The following is a 27,340-nucleotide window of genomic DNA, read 5'->3' on the forward strand; positions in this document are numbered from 1 at the left end:
TGAGCCTTCTCACTTGCCCTACCTGGACGGGACATCCTCTTTTCCTGTCATCACCTGAGGATCTTAACTTGTCCCTCTCCTATTGAATTCCCTGTTTCCTGTGTCCCCTGCTCCCTCTTTCTTGGCTTATCCTCTTGCTTTGCTTGAGCATGTCCTTTAGTAGCTTCATGAGACAATTACATGGGAAGCAAACTTTTTACCACTTTATAGTATGAAAACTATTTTTTATTCTAGCTTCAGAAATCTAGGTCAGAAATCACTTTCCTTCAGAATTTTGACAATAGTGCTCAGTTTTTCTCTAGCTTCCAATATTGCTGCTAAAAAAACACCAAAACTTTTCTGACTCCCAGTTTTGTGTGTGTGACTTGAGTAGGTTTTTTTTTGTCTCCCTCCTCCTTTTATTTTGTCCTTTTAGTGGGATTTTAGGAAGGAGTAAAAAGAAATGCTTATCCTCTGATATAGTTTGAATGTTTGTCCCCTCCAAACCTCATGTTGCAATGTGACCTTCAATGAGTTCTTGCTCTGTTAGTGCACATGAGAGCTGGTTGGTTGGAAGAGGCTGGCACCTTCTCCCTTCCCTCTTGCTTCCTCTCGCTCCCTCTCTTACCATGTGACACACTGGCCCTCTTTTCACTTTCCATCATGAGCAGAAGCTTCCTGAGGTCCTGACCAGAAGCAGTTGCTGACACCATGCTTCTTGTACAGCCTACAAAACTGTGAGCCAAATAAACCTCTTTTCTTCACAAATTACCCAGTCTCAGATATTCCTTTATTTCAACACAGAATGGATGAACATACCCTGAATTCACCGTCATTATAAAAAAAATACTATTTTTGCAACTTTTTCTTTTTTAGAGACAGGGTCTTGCTCTGTAACCCAGGCTGGAGTGTAGTGGCATGATTACAGCTCACAACCTTGAACTCCTGGACTCAAGTGATCCTCCCACCTCAGCATCCCAAAGTGCTGGGGTTACAGGCAGAACCACTGCACTCGACCTGAAACTTATTTTTTATTGAATAACCTATAATGGACAACCTTCCATGTCATGAAATATTCTACAATACCACTTAATGGCTTGAGAGAATGTGAGTTATTGAACACCATCCTCTACTGTTGGTCACTTAGGTTGTTTGTAATTTTTCAGTATTACAGATAATATATGAATATGCATCTTTTCCTATTAAATTTTTGCACTCATTTCTGATTATTTACTAGAACAAATTTCTTGAAGTGTAATTGTAGGGTCAAAAGATTCTGAGTATTTTGATACATGTTGCCAAATTATCCTTTGAAAAAAATGCAATTTTCCCAGTCACCATGGTATATGAGCAAAGCATTTCCTTACATCCTCAATCTTCCCCCCTTCACTGACCTTTGTTTTTATTTCCTTTGTTTAGAATAGCATTCCACTTGCATATGATTCAGCAACTTGTTTCTTTCTTTAGTGTCTTAAGAGAGAATAAGGGCTGGGCGCGGTGGCTCACGTCTGTAATCCCAGCACTTTGGGAGGCCGAGGCGGGAGGATCATGAGGTCAGGAGATCGAGACCATCCTGGCTAACACAGTGAAACCCCATCTCTACTAAAAATACAAAAAATTAGCCGGGCATGGTGGCGGGTGCCTGTAGTCCCAGCTACTCGGGAGGCTGAGGCAGGAGAATGGCGTGAACCCGGGAGGCAGAGCTTGCAGTGAGCCGAGATCGCGCCACTGCACTCCAGCCTGGGCAACAGAGGGAGACTCTGTCTCAAAAAAAAAAAAGAGAGAGAGAGAGAATAAATATTTCAGTAAGGAAAACAAGGTGTTCTTTGTAGTTCTCCGCAAAAAGAAAGATTCTTGGGGATTTGGATATCTGAATTTCAGATTTGGTTTTACCACTAACTTGATTTTAATAAATAATAGCTGCTATTATGAGCTTGTGCAAAAGTTCAGAGGAGGAAAAAACAATGATCATTGAATTCAAATATCTACAACATTCTAAATTAATTTCCAATGTTTTCCAGTGTAATATGTTAATGCATTTTATTTAATTGCAACCTATGTTGTGTTTGACTTCTTCCACTTTATATGATATGTTTCACTATAGTTGCCAGGTTTGTCAGTGTTAACCTCTTTCAGTATTTCTTTCTTTTTCTTCTTCTTTTTCTTTTCATTTCTTTTTTTTTTTTTTTTTTTTTGAGACAGGGTCTTTCTCTGTTGCCCAGGCTGGAGTACAGCGGCGCTATCTCGGCTCACTGCAACCTCTGCCTCCTGGGTTCAAGCGATTTTTCTGCCTCAGCCTCCCTAGTAGCTGGGATTACAGGCACCTGCCACCACACCTGGCTGATTTTTGTATTTTTAGTAGAGATGGGGTTTCGCCATGTTGGCCAGGCTGGTCTCGAACTCCTATCCTCAAGCAATTCACCCACCTCAGGCTTCCAAAGTGTTAGGACTACAGGCGTGAGCCATCATGCCCAGGCGCAGTATTTCTTGTATCCTACTGTACTCAGGGCATAGTTTGTTTCTTATTGTCCTATTGCTGCAGGTTTCAATAGTCTCCTTTTTATTTGCCTCTATGTCTATCAATTTATCTTCATTTTATGACTCATCAGTATCATTCCCCCCTTATTATTAAAGATTAGTAATTGTTTCTTTCTTTTGGATTGTTTCCTTGGTGTTTTCTCAAAATAAGATTATCCAAAATTCAATGTTTGCATTCTTCTTCTTTTTTTCTTTTCTTTTTTTTTTTTTTTTTAAGATACAGGGTCTTGCTATATTGCCCAGGATGCCCTGAAACTCCTGGGCTCATGCCATCCTCCTGCCTCCCTAGTAACAGACTACAGGCACACACCACCTCCCTGACCAACTTTCAATATTTGCATTCTTTGACTTAGTGAATCTTACTATATATGGTCAGACGGTGCTGTTGTTAGGAGACACTGATGAATAGTTGCTTTATCTCTGTTGCTTTTTGTCCGCCAAACTGCAAGCAGGGCTAAACAATGTCTATGAGACTCTTCGAGCACAGAGATGTTAATGAAAGTAGAGGACAAAACATTCAGGCACTGCTTTGAGAATAACATCAGATGATATGATATCATATGATATCACCATCCAACAGCTAATGGGTGGATCTTGCTAAAGTGGTTTCTTGTGGTTTTACTGTATGCAGTCAACTCTTGGGGTGTGGCTGCAGTTCACTAATATGGGAATGAAGTGTTCATATGATAAAGCGGATAATGAATATTTTCCCTCAGGGTGAAAGAGACCATTGGTTATCTAATAGGTGCCATGTACGTATTATTTTAACAGCTCTAGGAGCTGTTCTTCTTTATAGATGAGAGGATTATAGTTCACAGAAGTTAGTTAACTTGCTCAAGGACAAACAGTAAATAGCAGAGCCAGAATGCAAGTAGAGGTCTATTTGACTACAAAGCCCATACTCTTTTCTACTGTACCACAGTACTTACCTACAATTGTGTAGTGACCTGTAAGTGAAGGTGTACATGTATTTTGTAGGTACCTTGTTTATTGTCTTGGCAGAATCTGGCTAAAGGTAGAAAATGTTCATTCATGTCCAACTTTATCTTTGTAACAGATAATGAACCCAGCCAAGTCTCAGAGCCCAAGAAGACTTTGTCCCCAACTAGTACAGCACAACCAAGCTGGGGGGTAGATCCAAAAGAGGGGCCTCAGGAACTTCAGGAAAAGAAGATACAGGTGCTAGAGGAGAAGGTTCTTCGACTCACAAGGACAGTTCTTGACCTCCAGTCTTCCCTTGCTGGAGTGAGTGAAAATCTCAAACATGCCAGTCAGGATGATGCCAGTAAAACACGGGCACCAGGGCTCAGCAGCCAGCACCCCAAGCCTGACACCACTGTTAGTGGAGACACAGAAATGGGCCGGAGTCCTGGTGTCTTCAACACTAAGGAATCTGGCGTGAAGGACATCAAGTCTGAATTGGCTGAAGTCAAAGATACTCTAAAGAACAAAAGTGACAAGCTGGAAGAGCTGGATGGAAAAGTGAAGGGCTACGAAGGGCAGCTCAGACAGCTCCAGGAAGCAGCCCAGGGCCCGACGGTGACCATGACAACCAACGAACTCTACCAAGCCTATGTGGACAGTAAGATCGACGCCCTGAGAGAGGAGCTCATGGAGGGCATGGACAGAAAGCTGGCTGACCTGAAAAACTCGTGTGAGTACAAGCTCACTGGCCTCCAACAGCAGTGTGATGACTATGGGAGCAGCTACCTAGGAGTGATAGAGCTCATAGGGGAGAAGGAAACAAGCCTGAGAAAAGAAATAAATAACCTCCGAGCCCGGCTACAGGAACCTTCAGCCCAGGCAAATTGCTGCGACAGTGAAAAGAATGGTGACATTGGTCAACAGATCAAGACATTGGACCAGAAAATTGAGAGAGTTGCTGAAGCCACCAGAATGCTGAATGCAAGACTGGACAATGAGTTTGACCGCCTTATAGTTCCAGAGCCAGATGTGGACTTTGATGCAAAATGGAATGAACTCGATGCAAGGATCAATGTGACGGAGAAGAACGCTGAAGAACATTGCTTCTACATTGAGGAAACCCTTCGGGGGACCATTAATGGAGAGGTGGGTGACTTGAAGCAGCTTGTTGATCAGAAAATACAGTCTCTGGAAGACCGTCTGGGGAGCGTTCTCCTACAGATGGCCAACAACACTGGTGCAGAGCTCAGTCCCCCAGGGGCAGCAGCCCTGCCAGGGGTGTCAGGGTCAGGAGATGAACGGGTCATGATGGAATTAAACCACCTGAAGGACAAAGTTCAAGTTGTTGAAGACATTTGCCTGCAGAACATCCAGGGAAAGCCTCATGGGATGGAAGGTGCCTTGCCAAACAGGGAAGACCGCGCAGTACGCGACAGCCTGCACCTTTTGAAATCTCTCAACGACACGATGCACAGGAAGTTTCAAGAAACCGAACGAACCATCCAGAAACTTCAAGAGGATTTTAGTTTTCTTTATTCTCAATTAAACCACACAGAAAATGATGTGACTCATCTTCAGAAGGAAATGAGCAATTGTAGAGCAGGTGAAAACGCTGGCATGGGTGGGTTCACTAAGGTGGGTGAGCAAGAAAGGACAGTGGACACCCTGCCGTCCCCCCAGCACCCCATGGCTCATTGCTGCAGTCAGCTGGAGGAGAGGTGGCAGAGGTTGCAGAGCCAAGTCATCTCGGAGCTGGATGCTTGTAAGGAAAGCATGCAGGGGGTCCAGAGGGAGGTCTCCATGGTGGAGGGCAGGGTGTCTCATATGGAGAAAACTTGCAGCAAGCTGGATTCTATCTCAGCAAATCTTCAGAGGATCAAGGAGGGGCTCAACAAGCATGTCAGCAGCCTGTGGAACTGTGTCAGGCAGATGAACGGAACGCTCAGGTCGCATTCCAGAGACATTTCTGGCCTGAAGAATTCAGTCCAGCAGTTCTACAGCCACGTCTTCCAGATTTCTACTGATTTGCAAGATCTGGTCAAATTTCAACCATCAGCAAGTAAGTTGAATCTTACAATTCTATTTCTTGTATTTCTTTGCAGCACGCAGCAACATTTTTAAAATAATTTTTTGTTCATTTTTGATATTGTTGAAACTTCATCAGGTAAAAATGTGACAGTATTATGCTAGATTTTGGACAGTTCACGGAATTAACTAAATGTCATCAGGCCTACCCAAATGTGGTTCATAGATTGGTGCCTGAATTATTTGGTGCTGGGTAGCAATGAGAAATATATATATTCTCAATGTTAGTATTTAGGAACTTCTAAAATAATTTGACAGACTGGTCGCAGTGGCTCATGCCTGTAATCCCAGCACTCTGGGAGTCAAAGGAGGGTGGATCACCTGAGGTCAGGCATTCGAGATCAACCTGGCCAACATGGCGAAAATCCGTCCCTACTGAAAATACAAAAATTAGCTGGGTGTGGTGGCACGTGCCTATAGTCCCAGCTAGTCGGGAGGCTGAGGTGGGAGAATTGCTTGAACCCGGGAGGCAGAGGTTAAGGTGAGCCGAGATCGCATCACTGCACTCCAGCCTGGGCAGCAGAGTGAGGCTCCATCTCAAATAAATAAACAAACAACATTGTAGCATTTAAGCACATGATCTATATATTTTACAAAAATATCAGTTCACAACACATTGAAAATAAAAAAGGAAAACTGGTTCTTCCCACAGACGGATGGCAAAATATTATCTGTAGAATCAGGTTGGTGAGCTCAGAGCTGGTGTCAGATTTTTGGCATAACAGCTTGGGGCAGTGGGTGTTGCCCTCTTTTCTACCTAGGGAGTCTCCTACGTACCTCTCTTCAAGTATCACTTTTTATCTGTGTCATTATCATCTTCAGGGCTTAGCTGATGGCAGATAGGATGCTGTCATATTTGTTTCCAGACACAGACAGCGGGACTGTGGATGAGAGCAGTTTAGGGGCAGGAACTATCTAAAGCTCCATAGTGCCTGGATCCAGGAATCTCAGCAGTAGTGCTGAGAGCAATGCTGGCTACACCTGAGGCACTCAACAAATGTTTGTTGAATGAATGAATGTGAATGAATGAATAATATATGTAATAAGATTTTTTTGTTACTTGGGGGTGCTAAACGCAGCCTCCTTAAAGGACAGAGCTTCTCTTGTACCTGGGTTTGTACTCTGAGACGGCCTCAGACATGAGCCAGCCCTCTCTAGCTGGAGTCCAGGCGTGAAAGGAAGGAAGAGGGAGCTTGCGTTTTTTAATACTTTCTATGTACAGCACTGGCTTAGTCCCTTCAGGGGGACTGAATCTCATCACCGTCTCACAGAAAGGCTGTTTTCCAACAGGGAAAATGTGCCCAAAGTCATGTGGCTGTTCAGTGGGGGAGCCAGGATGGGAACCAGGCCAGGCTGCACCCAAGAATTGTTTTCTTCCAGTCCAGCCACGATGACTGTGTCTCCCCCAGAACTGAGCGCAGACTTAGTTGGTCCACGGGGACTTGTTGAGGGGCCTGCTTTGTGCTAGAAGGAGCCTATTTCCTGACCTCCTCCTCCCTGTTTTCTTTTCACCCATCCTTGCCTTTGGTACTTTTACCTCCCCAACCTGGTTCCGCTCTGGGTGACACAGGCCCTTGCACAAGGAACTGAGATTTCACAGCCTCTGTGAGCCTTGGGATTGTATGATCAAGTCCCAGATGAGACATAAAACCCAAGGCAGGGCAGGCTAGAACGTGGGAAGCAGGCAAGCTCTGGCCTGGTTAGGGAGAGCCAGGGCCAGGTCCTGGCAGCTCAGGAGGGTGGAGAGGGTCCGAGGTAGGTGGGAAAATGCCCTGGATGTCCGCAGAGCACTGTGCTTATCTTGCAGATGACGAGTCACCTAGGCCCAGGAGGACCAGGAATCTGGCCGCCATCCGAGTGTCCAGCCCACTGCACCTCACTATTTATAACCCAGCCCCTCCCCCACTCCAGGGCCACTCAGCTTCTCTATCTCTGGAATGTTGAGTAGAGGTCACAAGACCATGTATGTGTTCATAGAATGATTGTCCCTTGTGGTGACAACGCTGTCTGGTCTGTGTCTTACGATAACAGATTGAATCAGATATTTCCAGTTGATTTGGAACTCCCTGGTGGCGTGGGAAGTTGTGTTAACATTTTCACATTTGTCTGTTGCAGTAGGAGTTGGGGGGTGAATCCTTTTAAAAGAGAATGTGCCATACAAAACATTATCCCTTTGGACTGAACTCAGTGTGGTGAGTGTAGACTGCATGGAGTTTTGAGAATTTCATTGATTGGAAAAGAGCTAGAAATAAACAAGCAGAGCCTCCTCTGCCCTTGTCTAGCATCCAGGTCTAGGAGACCTGGAACCTGAGTATCAGAGGTGCATGGGAGAATCTGGAGCTAAGGTCACAATGAAAGTGACATGTCAATCAGTTAAAAGTCAACAGAATGTTTACTGAGTGCCTACGATGTGCAAGTCTCTTGGGGGACCTAGAGATAAGTAGGCATAATCCTTACGCTAAAGCATTTGCAATCACAGTGGGAAAGAGACTCACAGGTCTGCAGAGAGATGAATGAGATTGTTTGTGGCATAGCAGTGTATCCCTTTAGTTCATAAGCTCTTATTGAGCCCCTATTACATGGTAGGTAATGGCTGTGTGGGGGAGTTTGTGGATAAAAGACAGTCTGATGGGGAAACAAGCAGACAGATGGTCACAGGAATGGGGTGAGAATGAGCTACCTTGCATGTTCAGAGAAGCACCCACAGTGGAAGTCAGGGAGGGATTCTCAGGAGAGAGCCCTGAGCTGAGCCCTCAGTGTAGGTATTTACCGAGCAGAGTACAGAGGCTGATGGGGTGAGGAATAAGGTGAGATGAGAGAAGCTTCCAGGAGGAGGTGTTACTGGATCTGATTGACGGATGGGTGGGATTCAGAAAGCAGGAGGGGAAGACAGTGTGGATTAGCTATTTATTGCTTTATAACAACCCATTCCAAATCTTGCTGGCTTAAAACAACAAAGATGTATTAGTTTCCATTATTCTGTAGGTCAGCAACCCCGGCAGGGCTTGGCTCAGCGGTTCTTCTGCTCTATGTGGCATCAGCTTGAGTCGCCCACTCAGCTGCATTCAGCTTGCGGTTGACTGGAAGGTCTGTGAAGACTCAGTCATTTGTCTGGTGCTTCGGTGCTCCTCCACCTGGCCCCTCTCTCCATGTGGCCAGCCTGGGCTTCCTCACAGCATGGCAGTCTCAAGTAGTCAGACTATAGCGACAGGCAAGGGAAAGTGGAAGCTACTGGGCCTGCCACAGGCTAGCCCAGAGCTGGAGTGGCATCACTGCCACGTTCTATTGTCAAAGCAGGTCTGCTCTTGAAGGGTGATGTGGCTGGTATGTTTGGGGAGGGAAGGGGGATTAATGGTGGTCATGATATCTACCACAGTGAGCACAGGTCCAGAGGTGAAGATGTGTGATGGTTTTGGACCAGTAAGCAGATCGCCAGACCAGGAACACACACTGTGGTGTTCCTACTCAGCCTGTTGCCCTCTTCACAGATCCTGTTTCCTTTGGAAGCATCACTGAGGTGAGGCTGAATTATCCAAGAAGCAGCCAACAGGGGAGAAGAAGGGCCTTCAGCTGATGCTTAAATAGATCTAAGTCTCTTTCGTATCCTTCTGTTAAGGACATATATATATATAGCATATATATATATTGCATATATATAATGAATAAATAAATAAATAAATATATATATAATTTTTTTGAGATGGAGTCTCCCTCTCTTGCTGGGGCTGGAGTGCAGTGGCGTGATCTTGGCTCACTGCAACCTCCGCCTCCCAGGTTCAAGCGATTCTCCTGCCTCAGCCTCCCAAGTAGCTGGGATTACAGGTGCCTGCCATCACATCCAGCTAATTTTTAGTAGAGACAAGGTTTCACCATGTTGGTCAGGCTGATCTCGAACTCCCGACCTCAGGTGATCCACCCATGTCAGCCTCCCAAAGTGCTGGGATTACAAGCATGAGACACTGCGCCCGGCCAGATATACATATTTGAGACAGGATCTTGCTCTGTCACCCAGGCTAGAGTACAGTGGTGCAATCACAGCTAACTGCAGCCTCAACTTTCCTAGGTTCAGGTGATCCTCCCACCTCAGCCACACAGGTAACTAGTACTACTGGCACGTGCCATCGCGCCCAGCTAATTTTTTTGTTATTTATTTATTTTTTTTTAGAGATGGGTTTCACCACGTTGCCCAGGCTGGTCTCAAACTCTTGGACTCAAGTGATTCGCCTGCCTCAGCCTGGGATTCAGGCATGTGCTGTAATTACATGTGCTGGGAATTACAGGCATGAGCCAGCGCACCTGGACAATTTTTTTTTGGAGTTGGGGGTGGGGGAACAAAAGGTCCACAAGTCTGGGCACAGTGGCTCATGCCTGTAATTCCAGCACTTTGCGAGGCTCAGACGGGTGTATCGCTTGAGCCCAAGAGTTCGAGACCAGCCTGGGCAACACAGGAAGTACCTGTCTCTACAAAAAATACAAAAAATATATACTTTTAAGAAAATGGTCCAGGCAGAGGAAACAGCATTCTCAAAGGCTATGAGGAAGCTCTTTTGAAAAACCCAGAATACTGTTATGGCCAAGTGTATAAGCAAGGCAGAAGGTCATCAGCAAAATGAGGTCAAAGCGAGGGTAGGAATGAGATCAGGCAGGCTTTCTAGGCTGTGATAAAGGAGCTGGATTTTAAGTACCGTGAGAAACTATTGAAGGATTTTGAGCTGGGGAGTGATTACTTCCGTTGAAATCTCAGCTCATCCATGCTTGTGAACAGTGGAGGATTAACTAGTGTCCTGGACTTGGTAATCACTCAGGAAAATTACCTATTACTTAAACCCTCCATCCTCTAGAATGGATGTTTAATCAATTCATGTCTGAACTTTTCACCCTTTCTCTACCTATAAACCCCCAGGCCTCCAGCCTTGGAAGAGTGAGAGAGGGCCTGTGAACACAGCAGACACAGGGTGAGGGGCCCTGGTGGCTCCGGGGATGCTGTAGATGGCCACGGGTTTTTTTGTTTTTCTTGCTTTCCCTTTCTTTTTCTTCTTTTTAAAATTGGGGTTCAAATAGACAGTATAAAAAGCCTTAGAAATGGTTGGGCGCAGTGGCTCACACCTTTAATCCCAACACTTTGGGAGGCCAAGGCAGGAGGATCACTTGAGCACCGGAGTTCAAGACCAGCCTGGGCAGCACAGTGAGATCCTGTCTGTACAAATTAAAAATTAGCTGGGTGTGGTGGTTTGCACCTGTGCTTCCACCTACTCGAGAGGCTGAGGCAGGAGGATCCCTTGAGCCCAGGAGTCTGAGGCTGCAGTGAGCTATGATCGCACAACTGCACTCCAGCCTGGGCAGTACAGCATAGTCCTGTCTCTTTAAAAAAACAAACAAAAAAAACCCTAGAGATCTCCCTCTTCAGCATTTACACCTTCATGTATCTCATGTATCAATAGTTTTTTTGAGCAGAATCTCATCACTTATGAACAAATTAGGTTATAAATGGAAAGGAGGCTCGAGGCCCTTTATTCCCTATGCAATGTAGCCACGGAGTTTAGCCCTCCTTCCCAGATGGACTCACTCCCATTTTCACAGGTGCGGGGAGCATCAGGCCTTCACACTCTCTCAGCAGGATCCTCTTTTGTTCCTTTTCCCCAAGTTGCCCAGCCTTACCCCCACTAGAGTCTGCGTGACCCATGAGTGATTCATAGGGAATTACTCACAGGTATCCCCATGAGTGGGGGTGTGTCCTGGCCGCAGAGTCTGCCTCCCAGGCACTGGGTGACCAGCAGAGGCTGTCTCCCTGCCTGGGACCCAGGACTGCCCCGGCCTGCAGCCTAGTGGCAGCAGCATGTGGAGAATGGGGCAGCCCGCCCTCCCCAGCTGGCTTTAGCTTCCCCTGGCCCTACGCAGAGGCTGAGCCTCAGCTGGACCCCACCTTCCCACTGTTCCTCTCCCAGTAGAGGAAGGAAGGGGTGCTGGTAGCAAGCAGGAGGGGAAGGCAGAGGGACGTAGCTGGGTGCAGGGGATTTCTCTTTCCAGATGTCACGCTTCCAAGAAGAGACAGCCGGCTTAGATGTCAGCACACTAGAGATAACGGCATCACTTCCTTTTTCTACTCTCCCACCCCTTTCTGCTCATGTCTCTGAGTAATTTTCATCATCGCATTTCTTTTAGGAGTGCTGCAGGTTTAAGCGTACTATTTTTATTGAGTTAAGCTATAACAGTGAAAAAGCACAGCCTTCTCAAATAACTATTTAACCAGAAAGCCTGGCCAGGGCACTGCCTGATGCCAGCATTCTGACCCCTTTGCCACAACTCAGAATCAGCTGAGTTTGGGGAGAGTTTAGGCCCAAGGTAGCATGATGGACTTAGAGTTTTATAAACACAGAAAGGCTCAATAAATTGCTTATATTCAGGCCATAGGGAACTTCTGACAACTCGCCCCCTTTATCCTGTAGGCACCAGGTTTCTACGATGCCCTTTGGTTCGTGTAAACCGCAGCTGCTCTACTGCATCTTAGCCTTGAACTTAGAGCTGCAGTGTTCTGAGAATGGAGCTTTCCCAGAGCTGCATGCATAAATGCCTCTGGGATCTTAAAAAAAGAACTCCTCAGCTCACTCAGGAGATCGCTGCTCAGCAGCAGGGATGAGGTGAGGGCCAGGAACTTGTAATTAAATTTGTAACTAAAAAAACCGCTGGCTCTAGTCCTGGAAATTGAAGGAAGGCTACCCCAGAGGCAGAGGGATCTACCCACCCCAGGTAAGCTGTGCCCAAAAAGAAAGAGGAGGTCGAGGGGAGGGAGGACACAGAATGAACCACTGACCGACACTGCGCCACCAACAGAAGTCAGCTTTGTGTGAGCCCACTTATGGACTCGATTCCATTCCAGTTTTTGAGGTCTCTCCTGGTGGCTTATTCATGTAGCTTTATATAGTGAGTCTTAAAATCAAGCAGTATAGATCCTCCTATGCACTCCCATATAAATTTTAGAATCAGCTTGTGCATTTCTTTCTCGCTATTTTATTTTATTTTATTTTATTTTATTTTATTTTATTTTATTTTATTTCAGATGGAGTCTTGCTCTGTCACCCAGGCTGGAGTGCAGTGGCACAATCTTGGCTCACTGCAACCTCTGCCTCCTGGGTTCAAGCAATTCTCCTGCCTCAGCCTCCCGAATAGCTGGGATTACAGGCGCCCACCACCATGCCTCACTAATTTTGTATTTTTAGTAGAGACAGGGTTTCACCATGTTGGCCAGGCTGGTTTCAAACTCCTGACCTCAGGTGGTCCATCCACCTCAGCCTCCCAAAGTGCTGGGATTACAGGTGTGAGCCACCGCGCCTGGCCCAGCTTGTGAATTTCTAAAATAAATTTAAAAATTCCAAGAGCTGCTGATGCTCAGCTGAGTGAGCGCCTTCTCTGTTGGGGTTCTGTGATAGCAAATTACTTTCCAGCTCAAATGTATTGCCACAGATTTTAGCACACATGACTAAAGCTGTATTTATATTTCAACATTCACTAGTTTGTACTTTGCAGAAATTTAGATGCATTTTCTGTATTTAGCCCTATCCCATGAGTTTCACCATTGTTATGTCTGGAGTCTTATTATTTTGGTGTCAATATGGTCCCTTCTGCAGTGCAACTAACACAGTACTCCCTCTTATAAGCTTGAGGGCTTTTTTTTCATTCAAACCAAATTCAAAAACAGCATTCATTCATTCATTTACTTATTTATTTTTGAGACAGGGTCTTGCTGTGTTGCCCAGGCTGGAGTGCAGTGGTGTGATTACAGCTCACTACAGCCTTGACCTCCTGGGCTCATGCTCTCCTCCTGCCTCAGCCTCCTGAATAGCCAGAACTACAACCATGCCCAGCTAATTTTTTAAATTTTTTTGTCGAGACAGAGTCTGGCTATGTTGAAAGGCTGGTCTCGAACTCTTGGCCTCAAGCGATCCTCCCAGTGCAGCCTCCTAACGTACTGGGATTGCAGGCATGAGCCACAGTGCCCAGCTCAAAAGCAGGGTTGAGGTGGACATCGACTTGGAATAGAACTATTCCAGGGAATGCATGTTTGCCTTCTCAGCCCCAGGGATACTTTTACATGCTTGCTTGTCAGCCACCTTGGTGGCCTGCCCTCCTGTCCCGCAGGGGAGACCAACAACTGTTTCTTCGAAAAAGCCCCTTTATCTAAGCTCACCCTGGGCCCATTCAGCACCACAAGCGACAGTTTCTCTGAATTTTCTGATGAGTCCAGCATTTCTCAGGCTTCAGTCTGTGATGGTATGGGGTTATTTCCCAGGAACTAGAGCTTTGCCACTCAGCGGAGCAGTCAACTGTGAAAGCATCTTCCATCCATCCGCTTAGCATTCTGTATGTCAGCACTTTGATGCTTTTTTTTAAAAAAAAGTCTCAAGTCTTGATCATCATCTTTAAAATACTTCTCCAGTTTCAGCATTTGGTCAGCAGGTATACCTTTTGGATGGCAGGGAGATCAGATTTCACCTTCACTGGAGTTCTGATGAATTACGCTTAACATTTGCACAGTGTTTTACAAATAGCGGGGCATTAGCAGGGTACACCCACATCCATTGCTTTGTCTGATTGGCATCAGTTTCTGCCTGGATGACAGGAGGGCACTGCAGGTTGAGCCCATTGCATGGACAAGGTTTCAGTGGCTTTCCCACAGCCGAGTCTCAACCACAGGCTCTAACAGCTAAGGCCAGGCTTTCTCCAACAGCCTCTGCTCTGTGACAAGACACCCCTTAGTTGCCAAGAACAGGGCCAACCCTTTCCCCAGGTCTCCTCCTGCAGCCTGGCTGCTCAGGGCTCTTGCAGAAAGCAGGGCTTCCTGGAGACAGGAGGCAACCCCTGACTCCTGTAATGAGCGAGGGTGTTAGTTCAGGGGGAAGACACTCATTTTTAGCACATCAGCCCCATGAATTATTGGGGATTTTCTTAGGAAAGTCTTTGTTTTAGTAAAAGTTGAAATTGATGTTTGGTTTTGAAATTGACTTTTAACAGGAGCTTTCCAGGAGAGCGAATGGCTTTTAATCCCTACATGTCAGGTTCACCCGTGGTGAAGCTGCAACCCTACCCAACCCATGCAGGGTGTCAGGCAGGCCTGGTGCGGTGTGGCTGGTCTGTCCCTATCATTCCTCAGGAGTTAAAACACATGAGGAGCAACCTTGGCTCTTATGAAGAATTCATTTCAAATGGTCTGTTCTTGAATTAGAAACACATGTTCAGTTCAGAAAGCAGTCGGCTGCTGGAGAGGTCTCTTTCCAGAAAGAGCAGAGTGCTATCCAGCCTTTGTTAGGACTTGGTCATAAATGTGTGCGTTCGGCACCCCATGTGATGCTGTGGACTGAGCCGGAGCTGGGAGAGGCCAGGGCTGGGGGCACCTATCCCAATGAGACGTCGCTTTTTCATGACTGTCTTTGCTATGATGTGGCGGGCTGCTTTGGAGCCTTCAGCCGTCCACGGCACTCATGCACGGACTCCCCAAGGAGATCCACTGAGGATATTTGGCTCAACCAATACCTTAGTTCATTCTTTTTCCTCTGCCTTCCACTAGTGTAACAAGTCTGGGTGTTGAGGGAGTAATGGATATATTAAAATGGATTATAGTAAAAGACAGAATGATCACTGCCCTATATGTATCAGAACTGCCTTGTTAGGACCCCAGAATGGCAATTATTTTTGGCAAAATTAGGGTCCCCAATTTAATGGCTGGCAGGAATTAGGGTGCATGGCCCATAGCGCCTGTCGCAGATAGGTTGAGCCTTCTTTTATTCACCCAATACTTAAATTGTTCAATGTCAGTTACCAGGCCTTGTGCTAGGCCCTGGGGATGGCAGAGAATTAAGATGCTCAAGTACTCATCAGTCAGCCAGAGAGGAAAGGTCTGAACCACAGAAAGAGCCCCCAGAGGTCCATGTTGTTTCCTGGTGCAGAGACGGGACTGTTCAAGCCTGCTGGGCCAATCCAAGAAGGCTTCATGGAAGAGGTGGTTTTGAACTGGGACTTCAGGAGTGGGTGCCGTTTCTCTCAGTGAGGGTGCTGGAAGAGGCCATTTCAGGGCTGTACATGGCAAAGGCACGAAGCCAGGGAAGTCACATGAGAGCTGGGTACCAGTGAGCATACTGATGGCAGCCAAAGGAGGCGGGAGACTCGGAACATCAGGCCGAAGAGAGTCAGTTTGATTTTTACGAGAGGTAGAGAACAATGGAAGATTTTTGAGCAGAAAATAATATGATTAGAATGCTTTCTAAAGAGGATTCTGGAAAAGGTGTGAATGAAGGATCCAAGCAATATTTCAAAATTAGAATCAGCTGGGCTTAGCAACAAATTTGTGTGTGAAAGAGCGGGAGGGGGAGACCAAAGGAGAAGGAAGAGTGAAATAGGACTCCGTGTGCCTGGATGAGGGAGAACGAGGGCGGACTTCAGAGGAAAAGGGTGATTTGATGGGTTGGTGGGGACAGGGGAGAAAATAAGGGCCAGTTTGGGGGGCCTGTGTTTTGCCATTTTAAGATGTTTTGCTGACTGTAACTTATCGAGGGTTGAAGGACAGAGGAAAATTCTGTTTTCCCCTGAGTTTTCGATGGAGAGACATACGCCTGGGCTAAAAGGAAGAAACTAGTGGGGAGGAAGGAAAGAGAGGTTGAGAAGAGAGAGGAGTGATGTCAGACGGAGCCGATCCAAGACGAGCAGGGAGGGTGGGGCTGGGGCTCAGGCAGAGGCGTGTGCCCTGGGAGGCAGGCCAGCTTCTGAGCCAGGGAGATGATGTCCAGAGAGGAGGAGGAAAGAAAAGAAAGATGAGGAGTCAACTCAAGTGTGCTTGGATTAGAGGGGAAAGGGCAGAAACAGGCCCTCAGTTTCTTCTACAATTATATTTTATAAAAATAAGTAAAATAACGCTGAGAAGCTCATAATGAAAACCAGCTCCCCTGCCCCCTTCTCCATCCTTCTTCCCATGCCCCAGAGGCAGCCACATGTAACTCTTCCAGCTGTTTTTCTTTGGTACTTACCTCCGTATTTCTAAATTGATTTATCAGCGTTAGACATTGTATATTGACTCCCCTTCCTCCCAGTTCCCAACAGAGTTATCCTACAGTCCATATGCAACATCTATGCTATGCTGAGCCCAATAGCTCTCTAAGGTTGTGTTGCTTTCCTTCTTACTTTTCTCTTAATTGGTAGTAGTGTTGCTTATATCCTATGTATCTATTTTGGAGTCTTCCTACCCTTCAACAGCCTCCTAATACAATTTTCTACATCATAAAAAGTATCAGATCATTTGTCAGTTCCATTTTTTTAAAAATTGACCTCCCTCCTGGAATTCTTGCTCTTTCTGATCTAACCTGGACTGGTTATTCACTAGACTTTTGCAATAAGGCTTTCAATCTGAGCCTGCCTTCACTACTATCCTAGAAATGTCTTTAGCCTCTCTCCCCTTTCTTTACTCTCTGTTGCTTTTTCATGGTTTACTCCCTTGTTTCAGTAGTGCACATTTCCCAATACCTTTTTAAGAAAGGGTGCTTGAGAGATAGCATTTTAAAATTTTAAAAATATTGCCTGTCTAAAAATATCTTTATTCTACTCTTGTAATTGATGGGTATTTTTGCTGGGTATAGAATTCAAGGTTGACAATTATATTCTATCATTATTTGATGACATTGTTCCCTTCTCTTCTAGTTTCCAATACTGTTGAGAAGCCTGGTGATGCCTTCCTGATTTGCAGTCACTTTTTACATTTTTTTCCCTTGTAAGTTTGTAATATCTCCTTTTTATCTTCAGTGTTCTGAATGTGGCTTGGTTTATTCCTTTTATTCAATAATTGTGCTGGGATCTTTCATTTTCTTCAGTTCTGGGAAGTTGTGTGTTTATTTGATAATTATCTCCTTACCATCCCATTACCCCTACATACCAGTTTTTCTGATCTCTTTTTTTCTGGAAGGACTTCCTAGGTTGACCCTTTAATTTTCTTATGATTTCCTTCCTATTGATCATCATTTTGTCATCATATTCTATCTTCTGAAAGATTTCCTTAATTTTTGTCTACCAAGCCTTTCATTGAAATCTCTGATTTTGGCAAGTGCCTTTTTAATCAGCAAAGGCTCACCCTTATTCTCTGACTATCCCTTTTGTACAGCAATCAATTCTTGCATCTTGGATGCAATGTCTTCTACTTCTCCGAGGGTAGTTATATGTTTATTTTCTTGCACTGTGTCTGTCTCTTTAGAGTTCTTTTTCATTAGTTGGTGTGGCTTGCTTTGGTCCCTGTCGTTCACACAGGCGGCTTTCCTCATATGTCAGGTGATTTTGACTTTGGTTCACATTTAATGGGGAGACACTAGATAGAGTTTCACAACTGTGGGCATCATTATAGGGTCAATTTGAAGAATCCTCCTATCTCCAGCTAGAGGTATAAGCAAGTGGCTGGGAGCTCAGCAGAGGATGGGGACTGTGAGCCTCTTTATTCAGGGAGCAGACTTTCACTTAGTGTTTTTAGACTGGTATCTTACTCCTATCTTCCACTGTAGCTGGTATCTGCATGTTTTTCAATCCATCTGCCTCAGTTTCTCTGTCTAACCCAGCCTTTCTCAACCAGGGTTCTAAAGAGATGTAAATCCTGATGCCATTCTATTGTTTGGAGTGAACTAACTTCTCTGTATCTAGAATGGAATTAGCTCTGTATCATCCTCAGGGAAAACTGAGAAAGTAATCATTCAAATTGTTTTCTCTTGGGCTTCTCTCATGGAACATTGGTTAGGAAAGGCTGTTGGAGAAACTGCCTCTCTCAGGGTGTTCTGGCAACCTGCCTCTGCGGGTGGAGAGGGGGGCATGTATTTGATCTGCCATATTTATCTTAGTTTAATTTTTTTAATTTTTAGGTGTTATGTGTACAGAGTAGATGTATATATGTATGGGGTACATGAGGTATTTTGATACAGGCATGTAGTGTATAATAATCAGGGTAATAGGGTACCTATTATCCAAAGCATTTGTCATTTCTTTACAAACATTCCAATTCTACTCTTTTATTTAAAAATGTGCAAAAGATAATTGCTGACTGCAATCACCCTGTTGTGCTATCAAATACTAGATCTTATTAACTCTGTCTAACTATATTTTTGAACCCATCAACCACCTCCACTGCCCTTCTCCCCAGCTTAGTGAGGCTGGAGTGCAGTGGGCGATCTTGGCTCACTGCAACTTCCACCTCCTGGGTTCAAGTGATTCTCCTGCCTCAGCCTCCCGAGTAGCTGGGATTAGAGGTGTGCTCTACCACACCAGGCTATGTGTGTGTGTGTGTGTGTGTGTGTATTTGGAAGAGATGAGGTTTCGCCATCTTGGTCAGGCTGGTCTCGAATTTGGGGGCTCAAGTGATCTGCCCACCTCAGCGTCCCAAAGTGCTGGGATTACAGGCGTGAGCCAACGCGCCCAGCCCGCTTAGTAAGTTTTAAAACAAAACTAGACAGCAGCAGGTCGAGAGGCAGCTACTGATTTTTGTTGGGTCCTAAAGAAAAATCAAATTTGTTGCACTTTGAAACTCTGGGCATTGTGGGCACCAGACTGATGGGGGCGGGGGGGATGGCGTTTCTTTGTGAGTGGTTCCTCAGCCAGACCCGGGTATTTTTAGGCGTCCTGTGGACGGTCGGGAGGGGCTTCCTGGAGGGCTAGTTCCAGGAACGAATTCAAAGGAGGAAAGGGCGGCAGCTTCCGGCTGCTTCCCAAGAGGGCCGGGAAATGTAAATCAGGAGGTTTCTCCGTTGCAAGTTCCTTCGGCTGGCGAAGTGAGCGCTGTGGCTGTGGCCCCCGTGGAGCCTGAGCCCTCCGCACGGCCTCAGCGCAGCCTTGGGGCCTTCCGGCAGGGTCCCTCGGCAGCCCGCGGGAGAGGCCGTGGGGCCCTGGGAGGAGCGTGTTTCAGAGACTGTGAGGGGGTCGGTGGCCTCAGGTCCCTTTCAGTCATTTGCGGTGCACCCATGGTGTCCGCGTGCTGTGAAATCGGGAATTGTTGGATGCCGGAGCCAAGAATGAGGCCGGTTTGGAAAGTGCAGCCGTCTACGCAGGAGAGGCTGGAAACCCCACGGCCCTGGGCAGGGCTCCCTGGCGGCTTCGGGTGGCCCACGGCGTCCTCGGAAGATGCAGGCGGACGCCCGTGTGTCCTGCTAGCGTGACGTCGCAGGGGTGGCCGCAGAGTCCTCACGGGGACCCCACTCGCCGGGACTCATGGAGGGGACCCTGACGGGGCAGTCAGGGCTGAGGTTTCCTAATCCTGTGTGTTTCTTTTTCCCCGACGCCCAGCAGAGGAGCCCTCAGAGGCACCCTCGCCCCCGCCGCCCTCAGAGGCCCCCAAGGAGTCGCCGCAGCCGGAGCCCACCCCGCCGAGGCCCAGCGGCCCCGCAACCCCAGAGGACCCTGGGCGACGGCCATCCGCGGGCCATCCGCCCGTCCTGCCCCATTGGCCTGTCCTGCCCCAGCAGCCCCTGCTGCCGCGGCCCCCTGAGGAGAGGCCGCCCCCACCAGCCTGGCCCGGCCGGACTGGGCTGCCCCAGCTGCCAGGCTCCACCGGGGTCATCATGGAGATGGGCCAGGCCGGGCCTCCCGCAGGCGCGGGCGTGTCTGGGCGGGGTCTGCGGCGCGGCGTGGATGGCCAGACCCGGAGCGGGACCATCCCCAGCGCAGAAGGCTTTGCGGGCGCACCAGGTGAGGCCCAGGGCTGCGCGGGGAGGAGCGTGGTGAGGAGTGCGGGGCTAGCCCAGAACTTCCGCCTGAGCCTCGGGGTCTGCTGAGGGGCTTGGCGGTCCGGGGTCCAGCCTTCAGGGGGACAAGTTCAGAAATGCAGCTTTGGAAGGATGCCGAGGCCTGAGGGACCGCTCATGCTAATCCAGCACGCGGAGGCTGGGGCACCTCAAGGACAGTACAGTTGTCTATACTTAGAAATACTGAGTGGCCCCGCCAGTTGGAGTACCAGTGCCACACGGGCAGCTCATTGATTCCCAGCAGGAAGGATCTTGGAAACCAGAAGGGTATTGGGAGCTTGGGTAGTAGCAAAGCAGGTGGCACAACAGCGTGGCTAGGCAGGAAGGCTGTCAACCACAGGCTTTGGGACTTGGGGCAGCTTCCTGAGCTCTGTGAGCTGCAGTTCCTTCAACCATAAAATGAGGAGAGTGCAGGACCTCAGAGGGTTACTGTGAGGATAGAGAAAAGCCCAGTTCAGTGCCCCACTGGGAAGTGCTCCCCATGAGTTGTGAATGTCCACACCATTACTGTCGTGGTGACAGTGGGGGTGGTGTCATAGTAGAGACAGGAGGAGAAGGAAGTGAGCATTTGTGGGATACCCACCACGTGCCAGGGACTGAACCGCATCTGGATCTCCTGCAGCCCTCCTAACAGCACTGTGAAGCCAGTGTTGTTTTACAGATGAGGAAACTGAGGTTTGTGGCTATAACAGATAAACAGATGACCCTGAATGGGGCAGGTCATGTCATCTGCCATAGATACATGCATAGAACAATGCAAACCGTGAGTCAGACCAGGCTGACCATCAGGGACATGCAGACACTGGCAGGGCTGGGGTTGTTCCCCATCGGTGTTAGCCTGGTGCACCCAAGGCCCCTGATGCCCACGGCTGTCTGGAAGGCTGAGTCACTGCTGAGAAGGAGACATTTTCTCTCACCAGCTTTCTTTTTTCTATTCCTTCTAAGATACCTGAGCTGCGGTGATCACAGCTCTTAGGCAGATGTCCTGTTTTCTAAGATAACACTTATTTTCTGTTAGTTCCATGTATCATGGATGCTTAGGCTCTCTTGGGCTATTTGTTCCTTCATTTGTCCATCCACACACCCTTCCATGCATGCAGCACTCACCCATGCATCTATCCATGTATCCCTTCCATCCAGCCACCCACACACACATCTATCAGCGTATCCACCCATCGACACATCCATCCACCCACATATGCATCCTCATATGCAGAGGCTGGGGCACCCCAGGGACCCACCCACCCATGTATCCATGCACGTATCTGTCTACCCACCTATGCATGTGCACATCCATCCACGCATCAAGCCGTGCACTCTTCCCTGCATGCATCCACTCATCCATCTATTTGTCCCTCCACTTCTGCACCCACCCATCCATGCCTCCATTTAATAAGTACTGCGTTCAGTCTAATTGAAGGTAGAGCTCTTGAACAGAACACTGCTAGAGGGCAAATGTTCGTTGGCTTGTGTGACTCTCAGTCGCAGAGAAGCCTCCAAGGCTCCAGCGCCCATCTCTTTCTTTCCTGCAGCCAGCTTGCCCTCAGTGCCCTCTTCCCCGCCAGGGATAAATGGGCTAGTGAGGAAGCAGGGACAGGCTGGTACAAATGTGCCTCTGCTTGTAGGAGGGCAGTGACAGTGGGTGCCCTTGTTCTATGTCTGTTTCTATACTAGTGAAGACTCGATTTGAACTTGTGAGGAGCAAAGAGAAAAAAGGGGGCTCAGAACAAGGAGCTGGTGCTTAGGATCTTGTTTGACATGCCATTTCCTTTGTTTTTCAGGATACCCGAAGTCACCTCCTGTAGCTTCCCCAGGTACGTCTGCTGAGAGACCAGGGGCAGGAGGAGCGGTCTCCTTGGTGGCCTCTGCCCCTCCTCTGCATTTCCTGCCTCCTCCCTCCAGGCTATTAACACAAATCAAGCCTGGGCCCAGCCCTTCCCCACCCACCAGCAGCACTGGGACAGCCCTCTGCTGACTACAGTGGACCAAATTCCCCAAGGTTTGCTCCCCAGAGAGGGTCAGAGTCAGGCCCAAGACAAGGAATCTTCCTTCCTCCATCATCCCAGCTCATTAAGTTTCCCAAGGGGATCACTGGGTGGGCCTCTGCCCTTGTGTGGTCCTGATGAGCTTCCTGGGGCTCCAGGTTTTACTGATTTATTAGTAAGGAAGCAGCTCCCTAGATGATGATGCACCCACTGCCTGGCCTCCTAACACGTGTGCTCACAAGTGTGCGCACACACACACACATGCTCATCTCATATGCTTACATGCCCAGCCTCTCACACACCCTCCTAACAAGAGTCTGTCCAGTTTCTCAGATTCCTCAGCTGTCCTGTCTGCTGATCTCAGACAGGGAACCCTCTGGCTCTTGGGCATGAGGAGTTTGCTTCACCACTTTGGGTGAAATAAAATGGGCCTGGCACGTAGGCCTCAGTTTTCCAGGCCCTCCCCCTAGAGGACAGAAGTCCGTGGGTCAATCCATTCCATCCTTTCTCTGCTCCAGGAGCTCCAGTGCCTTCTCTGGTGTCTTTTTCTGCGGGGCTCACCCAGAAGCCTTTCCCCAGCGATGGGGGCGTTGTCCTCTTTAACAAAGTGCTGGTGAACGACGGGGATGTTTATAACCCCAGCACGGGTGAGTGTTTGAAGGGAACTGATACTGTGTCCTCCTCCTACCCCAACGCAGGTGGGACCCCTCCCACCATGGCTGGCTGGTTCCCAGCGTCCCGTGGGCTCAGGGAGGATGCCACCCTGGAGCAGATGCCCAAGTGGGCCTGCACTCCTCTGCCCCACTCTGTGGGCTTTCACGCAGAATGTTTCCCGGCTCGAGGGCTGCAGGCTGCATGGGTGTGTAATATTTTCTAGTCGTGAGGTCAACACGCTAGTCCTCAGCATTCACCACTGGGGTTGCTATTCATTTTTTACGGCAGTTACGAGGGCTCTGCCGGCACAGCCCGCCATGCCCTGGCCACCTCTGATAGCCACCACTGCACCCCTCTCTCTTGGGCTCTGACAGTCATCCTGACAACCTGGGCCAGGACAAACGGGAGGCTCCCTCAGGGTCTCCTAGTTGATGATGAACAGAGCCAGAAGAGGGACTGCGCTCCTCAGAGGGCCTCATGCTCCGCAACAGAATCCCTTCAGCTGGGAGCTTGAGTCTTTCTGCAGCGCCTGGCGTGTCCCCCTGCCCCGGGTTGTTTCTGGGGGTCCCAAGGATCATGGGTGTGGAGTTTACCTCCGGGTTCCCTGTGTGCCATCAGTGTCCACTTGGGCTGGGCTGCTCTGCCCGGACTGAGGGCAGCTCCAAGGAAAGCAGGGGCCCATCAGGACAGAGCTCCCAGGCAGGTGTGGGGAGGTCCCCACAGCCCGGGGTCTTTCCTGACCTCTCTCTGCCCTCAGCAGTCACTGTTCTGCTCACGCACTGTGAAGAGGGCCTCCTGGAGGGGGGTGGGGCAGTGGATTTCAGGGAGGCCTTGCCACCCATAAGCCACTGGGAGGGAGGGGGACTTGGTTTCCTTCTTGGTAGTTTTTAGCCACCCCCAGCCTCACATTTGCCCTGTCTGGTCACTGTCTGGCTAAATCCCATCTGTCCTTAGTCAGTGGCTCTTAACTGTTATGTTAGCAAGCCTAAGTTACCTGCAGAACTCAGAGAAATTCTCAGTGCCCCGGGCTGATTAAGCTGGAGCTTGGCATCTAAGGTCAAGGCGAGAGGAACGCCACTTACTTTCCACCGCCGTGTAGCTTCCTCCTGGGCCCCACAGGCCTCCAGGCCTCTGCTCAGAGTGGCAGTCGCCTTTGGGGGTCAGTACATCAGTGAAGGGGAATCCATATAGGTCTCAATGCTTGCCTCCTCAGAAGAATATGACCAAGGGGCACGAGGCAGAGTGAGACTGAGGCAAGTTTTAGAGTAGGAAGGAAAGTACACTCGGAAGACGGCCAAGTGGGTGACTTGAGAGATTCAAGTGCGGTCTGACCGGTGACTTGGGGTCTTATACATTGGCATGCTTCCCTGGGGTTGCGTTCCTTTCCTGATTCTTCCCTTGGGGGGCCGTCCGCATGCACAGGGGCCTGCCAGTGCCTAAGAGGGGGGCATGCGCAGTGTTTCCTGGAGTTGTGCGTGTGCCCACGTGAGGTGTTCTTCCTGCACCAGTCAGGTGTTCCCAGGAAGGTCACACACCAGTTAAACACCATTTGAAACATCATTTTTGCCTCTTAATGCGCATGCATGAGCTTCATCGCCCAACTCTGGAGATCTTATCTGGAAGCAGCTGATCATCAGCTTCAGGTTGTCTGACTATTGGGCGACTGCCTTTCTGTGGTGCTGGCTGCAACCAATCATTAATTTAGAGAGACAGTTAACAACTGCAGGACCATCATCTGATGGTTGCCTGACATTCCTAGTTGGGGTAGGGGCTCTCCTGCCCTGCTCCCATCTGCCTGACTGTAACAAGGCCATGCTCCCCAGGTCACTCTGCACTGCCTTGGCCATAGGGACGGTTCGTCTGCTTGGACAGGTCAGGTGGCGCTTGCAGGCAGGGACTGTGACCTCTAGTCTCACATTCCCAGAGCTACCTCTTGTCTTGCATGGAGCAGGTGCAGAAAGGAAATTCTGGGTGAACTGAGTGAGGCTTCACCACCGGCGACTCTGAACAAAGGTGAAGGCCACGTTCAAAACACCAGGGCTGGTGCTGGCCTCAGGGCCAGGTACCTTAGGAAGCCTCTGGAAAGCCCTCAGTTACTTGCTGCTCGAAGTTGGGAAGGGGACTGGGTAGCCAGGCCTCTTCTGTTTTCCAGAGCAGATTGAAGGCTTGGGCTCCTGACAACCACTTTTTTTTTTTTTTTTTCCTGAGACAGTCTTCCTCTGTCACCCAGGCTGGAGTGCAGTGGTGCCATCTCGGCTCACCACAACCTCTACCACATAGGTTTAAGGGATTCTCGTGCCTCAGCTTCCTGAGCAGTTGAGACTACAAGTGCATACCACCATGCCCATCTAATTAATTTTTTTTGTATTTTTAGTAGAGATGGGGTTATCCATGTTGGCCAGGCTGGTCTCAAACTCCTGACCTCAGGTGATCTGCCCACCTTGGCCTCCCAAAGTGCTGGGATTACAGGCATGAGCCACCATGCATGGCCAGGACCACTCTTTTTAGCTCCTGGGCCCTCCATTTTATGTCCACTCTTGGCTTGTGATCAGCGGCAAGGTCTGGTGCCCACTGCAGAGCCCGTGAGTGATGGCCATTCCTGCCAGCATTTGGTGTTGGCACTGACTCTCCTAGCTATGGGGCCACCTACAGCTGCTTCTGCTTAGTGAATTGTGACATGTACAGATCTTTCCACCTTCCTCACCTTTGGCCACCACTTCCTTTCCCACCCTGGGCCCAGAATGTGTGTGTCATGGGCTGAGTATCAGTGCTCACTTCTGGCCATTGCCCAGTGTGGGGAGAATGGCCTCTTACAGGAGAAGCCTGGCATGGCCCCTGGGGTTACATGGTGCCATGTCTGCCTCTCCCTGGGTTGGTGGCAAGCTTCGTTTTTATTGGCCCTGCCTCACGGGTATTCTGCCCAGCAGCCAAGCTTTGAGGCTGACTTTAGCCTTTAGGTGCTTCCAATAAAGAATGCCTCCAAGAGGCATTCTTAGGTCCATGGCAAAAAGTGGTATGGGCTAAGGTGGCCTCTGCCCCACGGGTAGGCTGTAGGGGATGAGCATAAAAAGAAGCTGAGGCAGGCAGCCAGCTGCCATGGGAAGACAGAGATGGCTGGTCTCCCAGGCCCAGGTTAACCACTGGGGGGCCACTTACTGCCATGGCAAAGGCTGTGACGACAGCAGGTGAGCACAGGGTTTGCCTTTCTACCCGCAGGGGTCTTCACGGCTCCTTATGATGGGCGCTACCTGATCACGGCCACACTCACCCCTGAGAGAGACGCCTACGTGGAAGCAGTGCTGTCGGTCTCCAACGCCAGCGTGGCCCAGCTGCATACTGCTGGGTACAGGAGAGAGTTCCTGGAATACCACCGCCCTCCAGGGGCTTTGCACACCTGCGGGGGCCCGGGGGCATTCCACCTCATTGTGCACCTGAAGGCGGGAGATGCAGTCAACATTGTGGTGACTGGGGGCAAGCTGGCTCACACAGACTTTGACGAAATGTACTCCACATTTAGTGGGGTTTTCTTATATCCTTTCCTTTCCCACCTCTAAGGTGACTGGGGAGATGTCAGGGGAAAGATAGTTGTAAAAACTCTAAAGCTTTAATATATTCGGTTTTGTATGTAATGGAAGCACGGGGCTAGAGTTTCCACATATGCCCACCACCTGTCCCCAACATAAAGGCCTTCCCTCACTGTTGAGGCCACCATGCCTTACTGCATCCGGCCAGGCTGCAGAGAGTGAGGCACACGGTGAATGTGGCCACTGACTTTTCTGCCACTCTAACTGGACAACTGGAAGACTTGGAAAGGCCTCCACCTGTGTCTACACTCCGAGGGCCCTGGATTGGGCCTGGGCTTGCCACAGAGGCTCCGTCTGACTGTGGGCTGGGAGGGAGGCAGGGGAGAGCCGGCCACTGTGGCTGGTCTTTACTGCAGGGCAGCACTGTGGCCAGCTGTCTGTCTGTACACTGCACGCAGAAGTTTAAACACTGAAGTGCCGAAGTGGCCCGGGCCGCCACACAGAGACCTTGACTTTAGTTTGGGCTGTCTCCTGCTTGGCTCACCACTGCCGCCTGGGACTTAGCCTGCTCAGGCGGGCCTTGGCCCAGCTGCAAATGGGGATGCGTTAGAGACTGTTCCCAAAGCTTGCTGGGCTCCTTAAATGGCATGTACAATTTAAGTGGAAAGACAGGGAGTGTCAATAAAGATGTAAAGCCATTTCCAGTTACTTTTGTTAATTTAAGTGTGGTCCCTTACAGATCGGGAGTTGTTGCTAAAAAGCAAACTTAAGAAATTTTTTGTTTCAAAAAGGGCTACAGAAAATAATCTTGAGTAAAATTAATCTAATCTATCTCAGCTACAAAACTGTTACCCCTCCGCATCCAAGCTATACACTTGGGTTTTGTTTCTGGCTTGTG

At 48.8% G+C, this 27,340-nt stretch overlaps 1 protein-coding gene across 3 annotated transcripts in view; it reads left to right on the top strand.

The window, feature by feature from the left end:
• Positions 1 to 27,140, top strand: part of EMILIN2 (elastin microfibril interfacer 2) — a 66,788-nt gene extending 39,648 nt beyond the window's left edge. The window contains exons 4-8 of one of the 3 annotated variants that reach the window (XM_063640818.1): positions 3,575 to 5,500; positions 19,822 to 20,223; positions 22,061 to 22,093; positions 22,783 to 22,911; positions 26,135 to 27,140. In XM_063640818.1, coding sequence (XP_063496888.1) covers positions 3,575 to 5,500; positions 19,822 to 20,223; positions 22,061 to 22,093; positions 22,783 to 22,911; positions 26,135 to 26,472 — 2,828 coding nt within the window. In that variant the 3' untranslated portion in view covers positions 26,473 to 27,140. The remainder of the gene's footprint in view (positions 1 to 3,574; positions 5,501 to 19,821; positions 20,224 to 22,060; positions 22,094 to 22,782; positions 22,912 to 26,134) is intronic. The other 2 variants (XM_063640821.1, XM_055237036.2) reach the window with 2 other exon arrangements.
• The last annotated feature ends 200 nt before the right edge of the window (positions 27,141 to 27,340 follow it).

Source organism: Symphalangus syndactylus, chromosome 1, assembly GCF_028878055.3.
Source record: "Symphalangus syndactylus isolate Jambi chromosome 1, NHGRI_mSymSyn1-v2.1_pri, whole genome shotgun sequence".
Taxonomy (NCBI): domain Eukaryota; kingdom Metazoa; phylum Chordata; class Mammalia; order Primates; family Hylobatidae; genus Symphalangus; species Symphalangus syndactylus.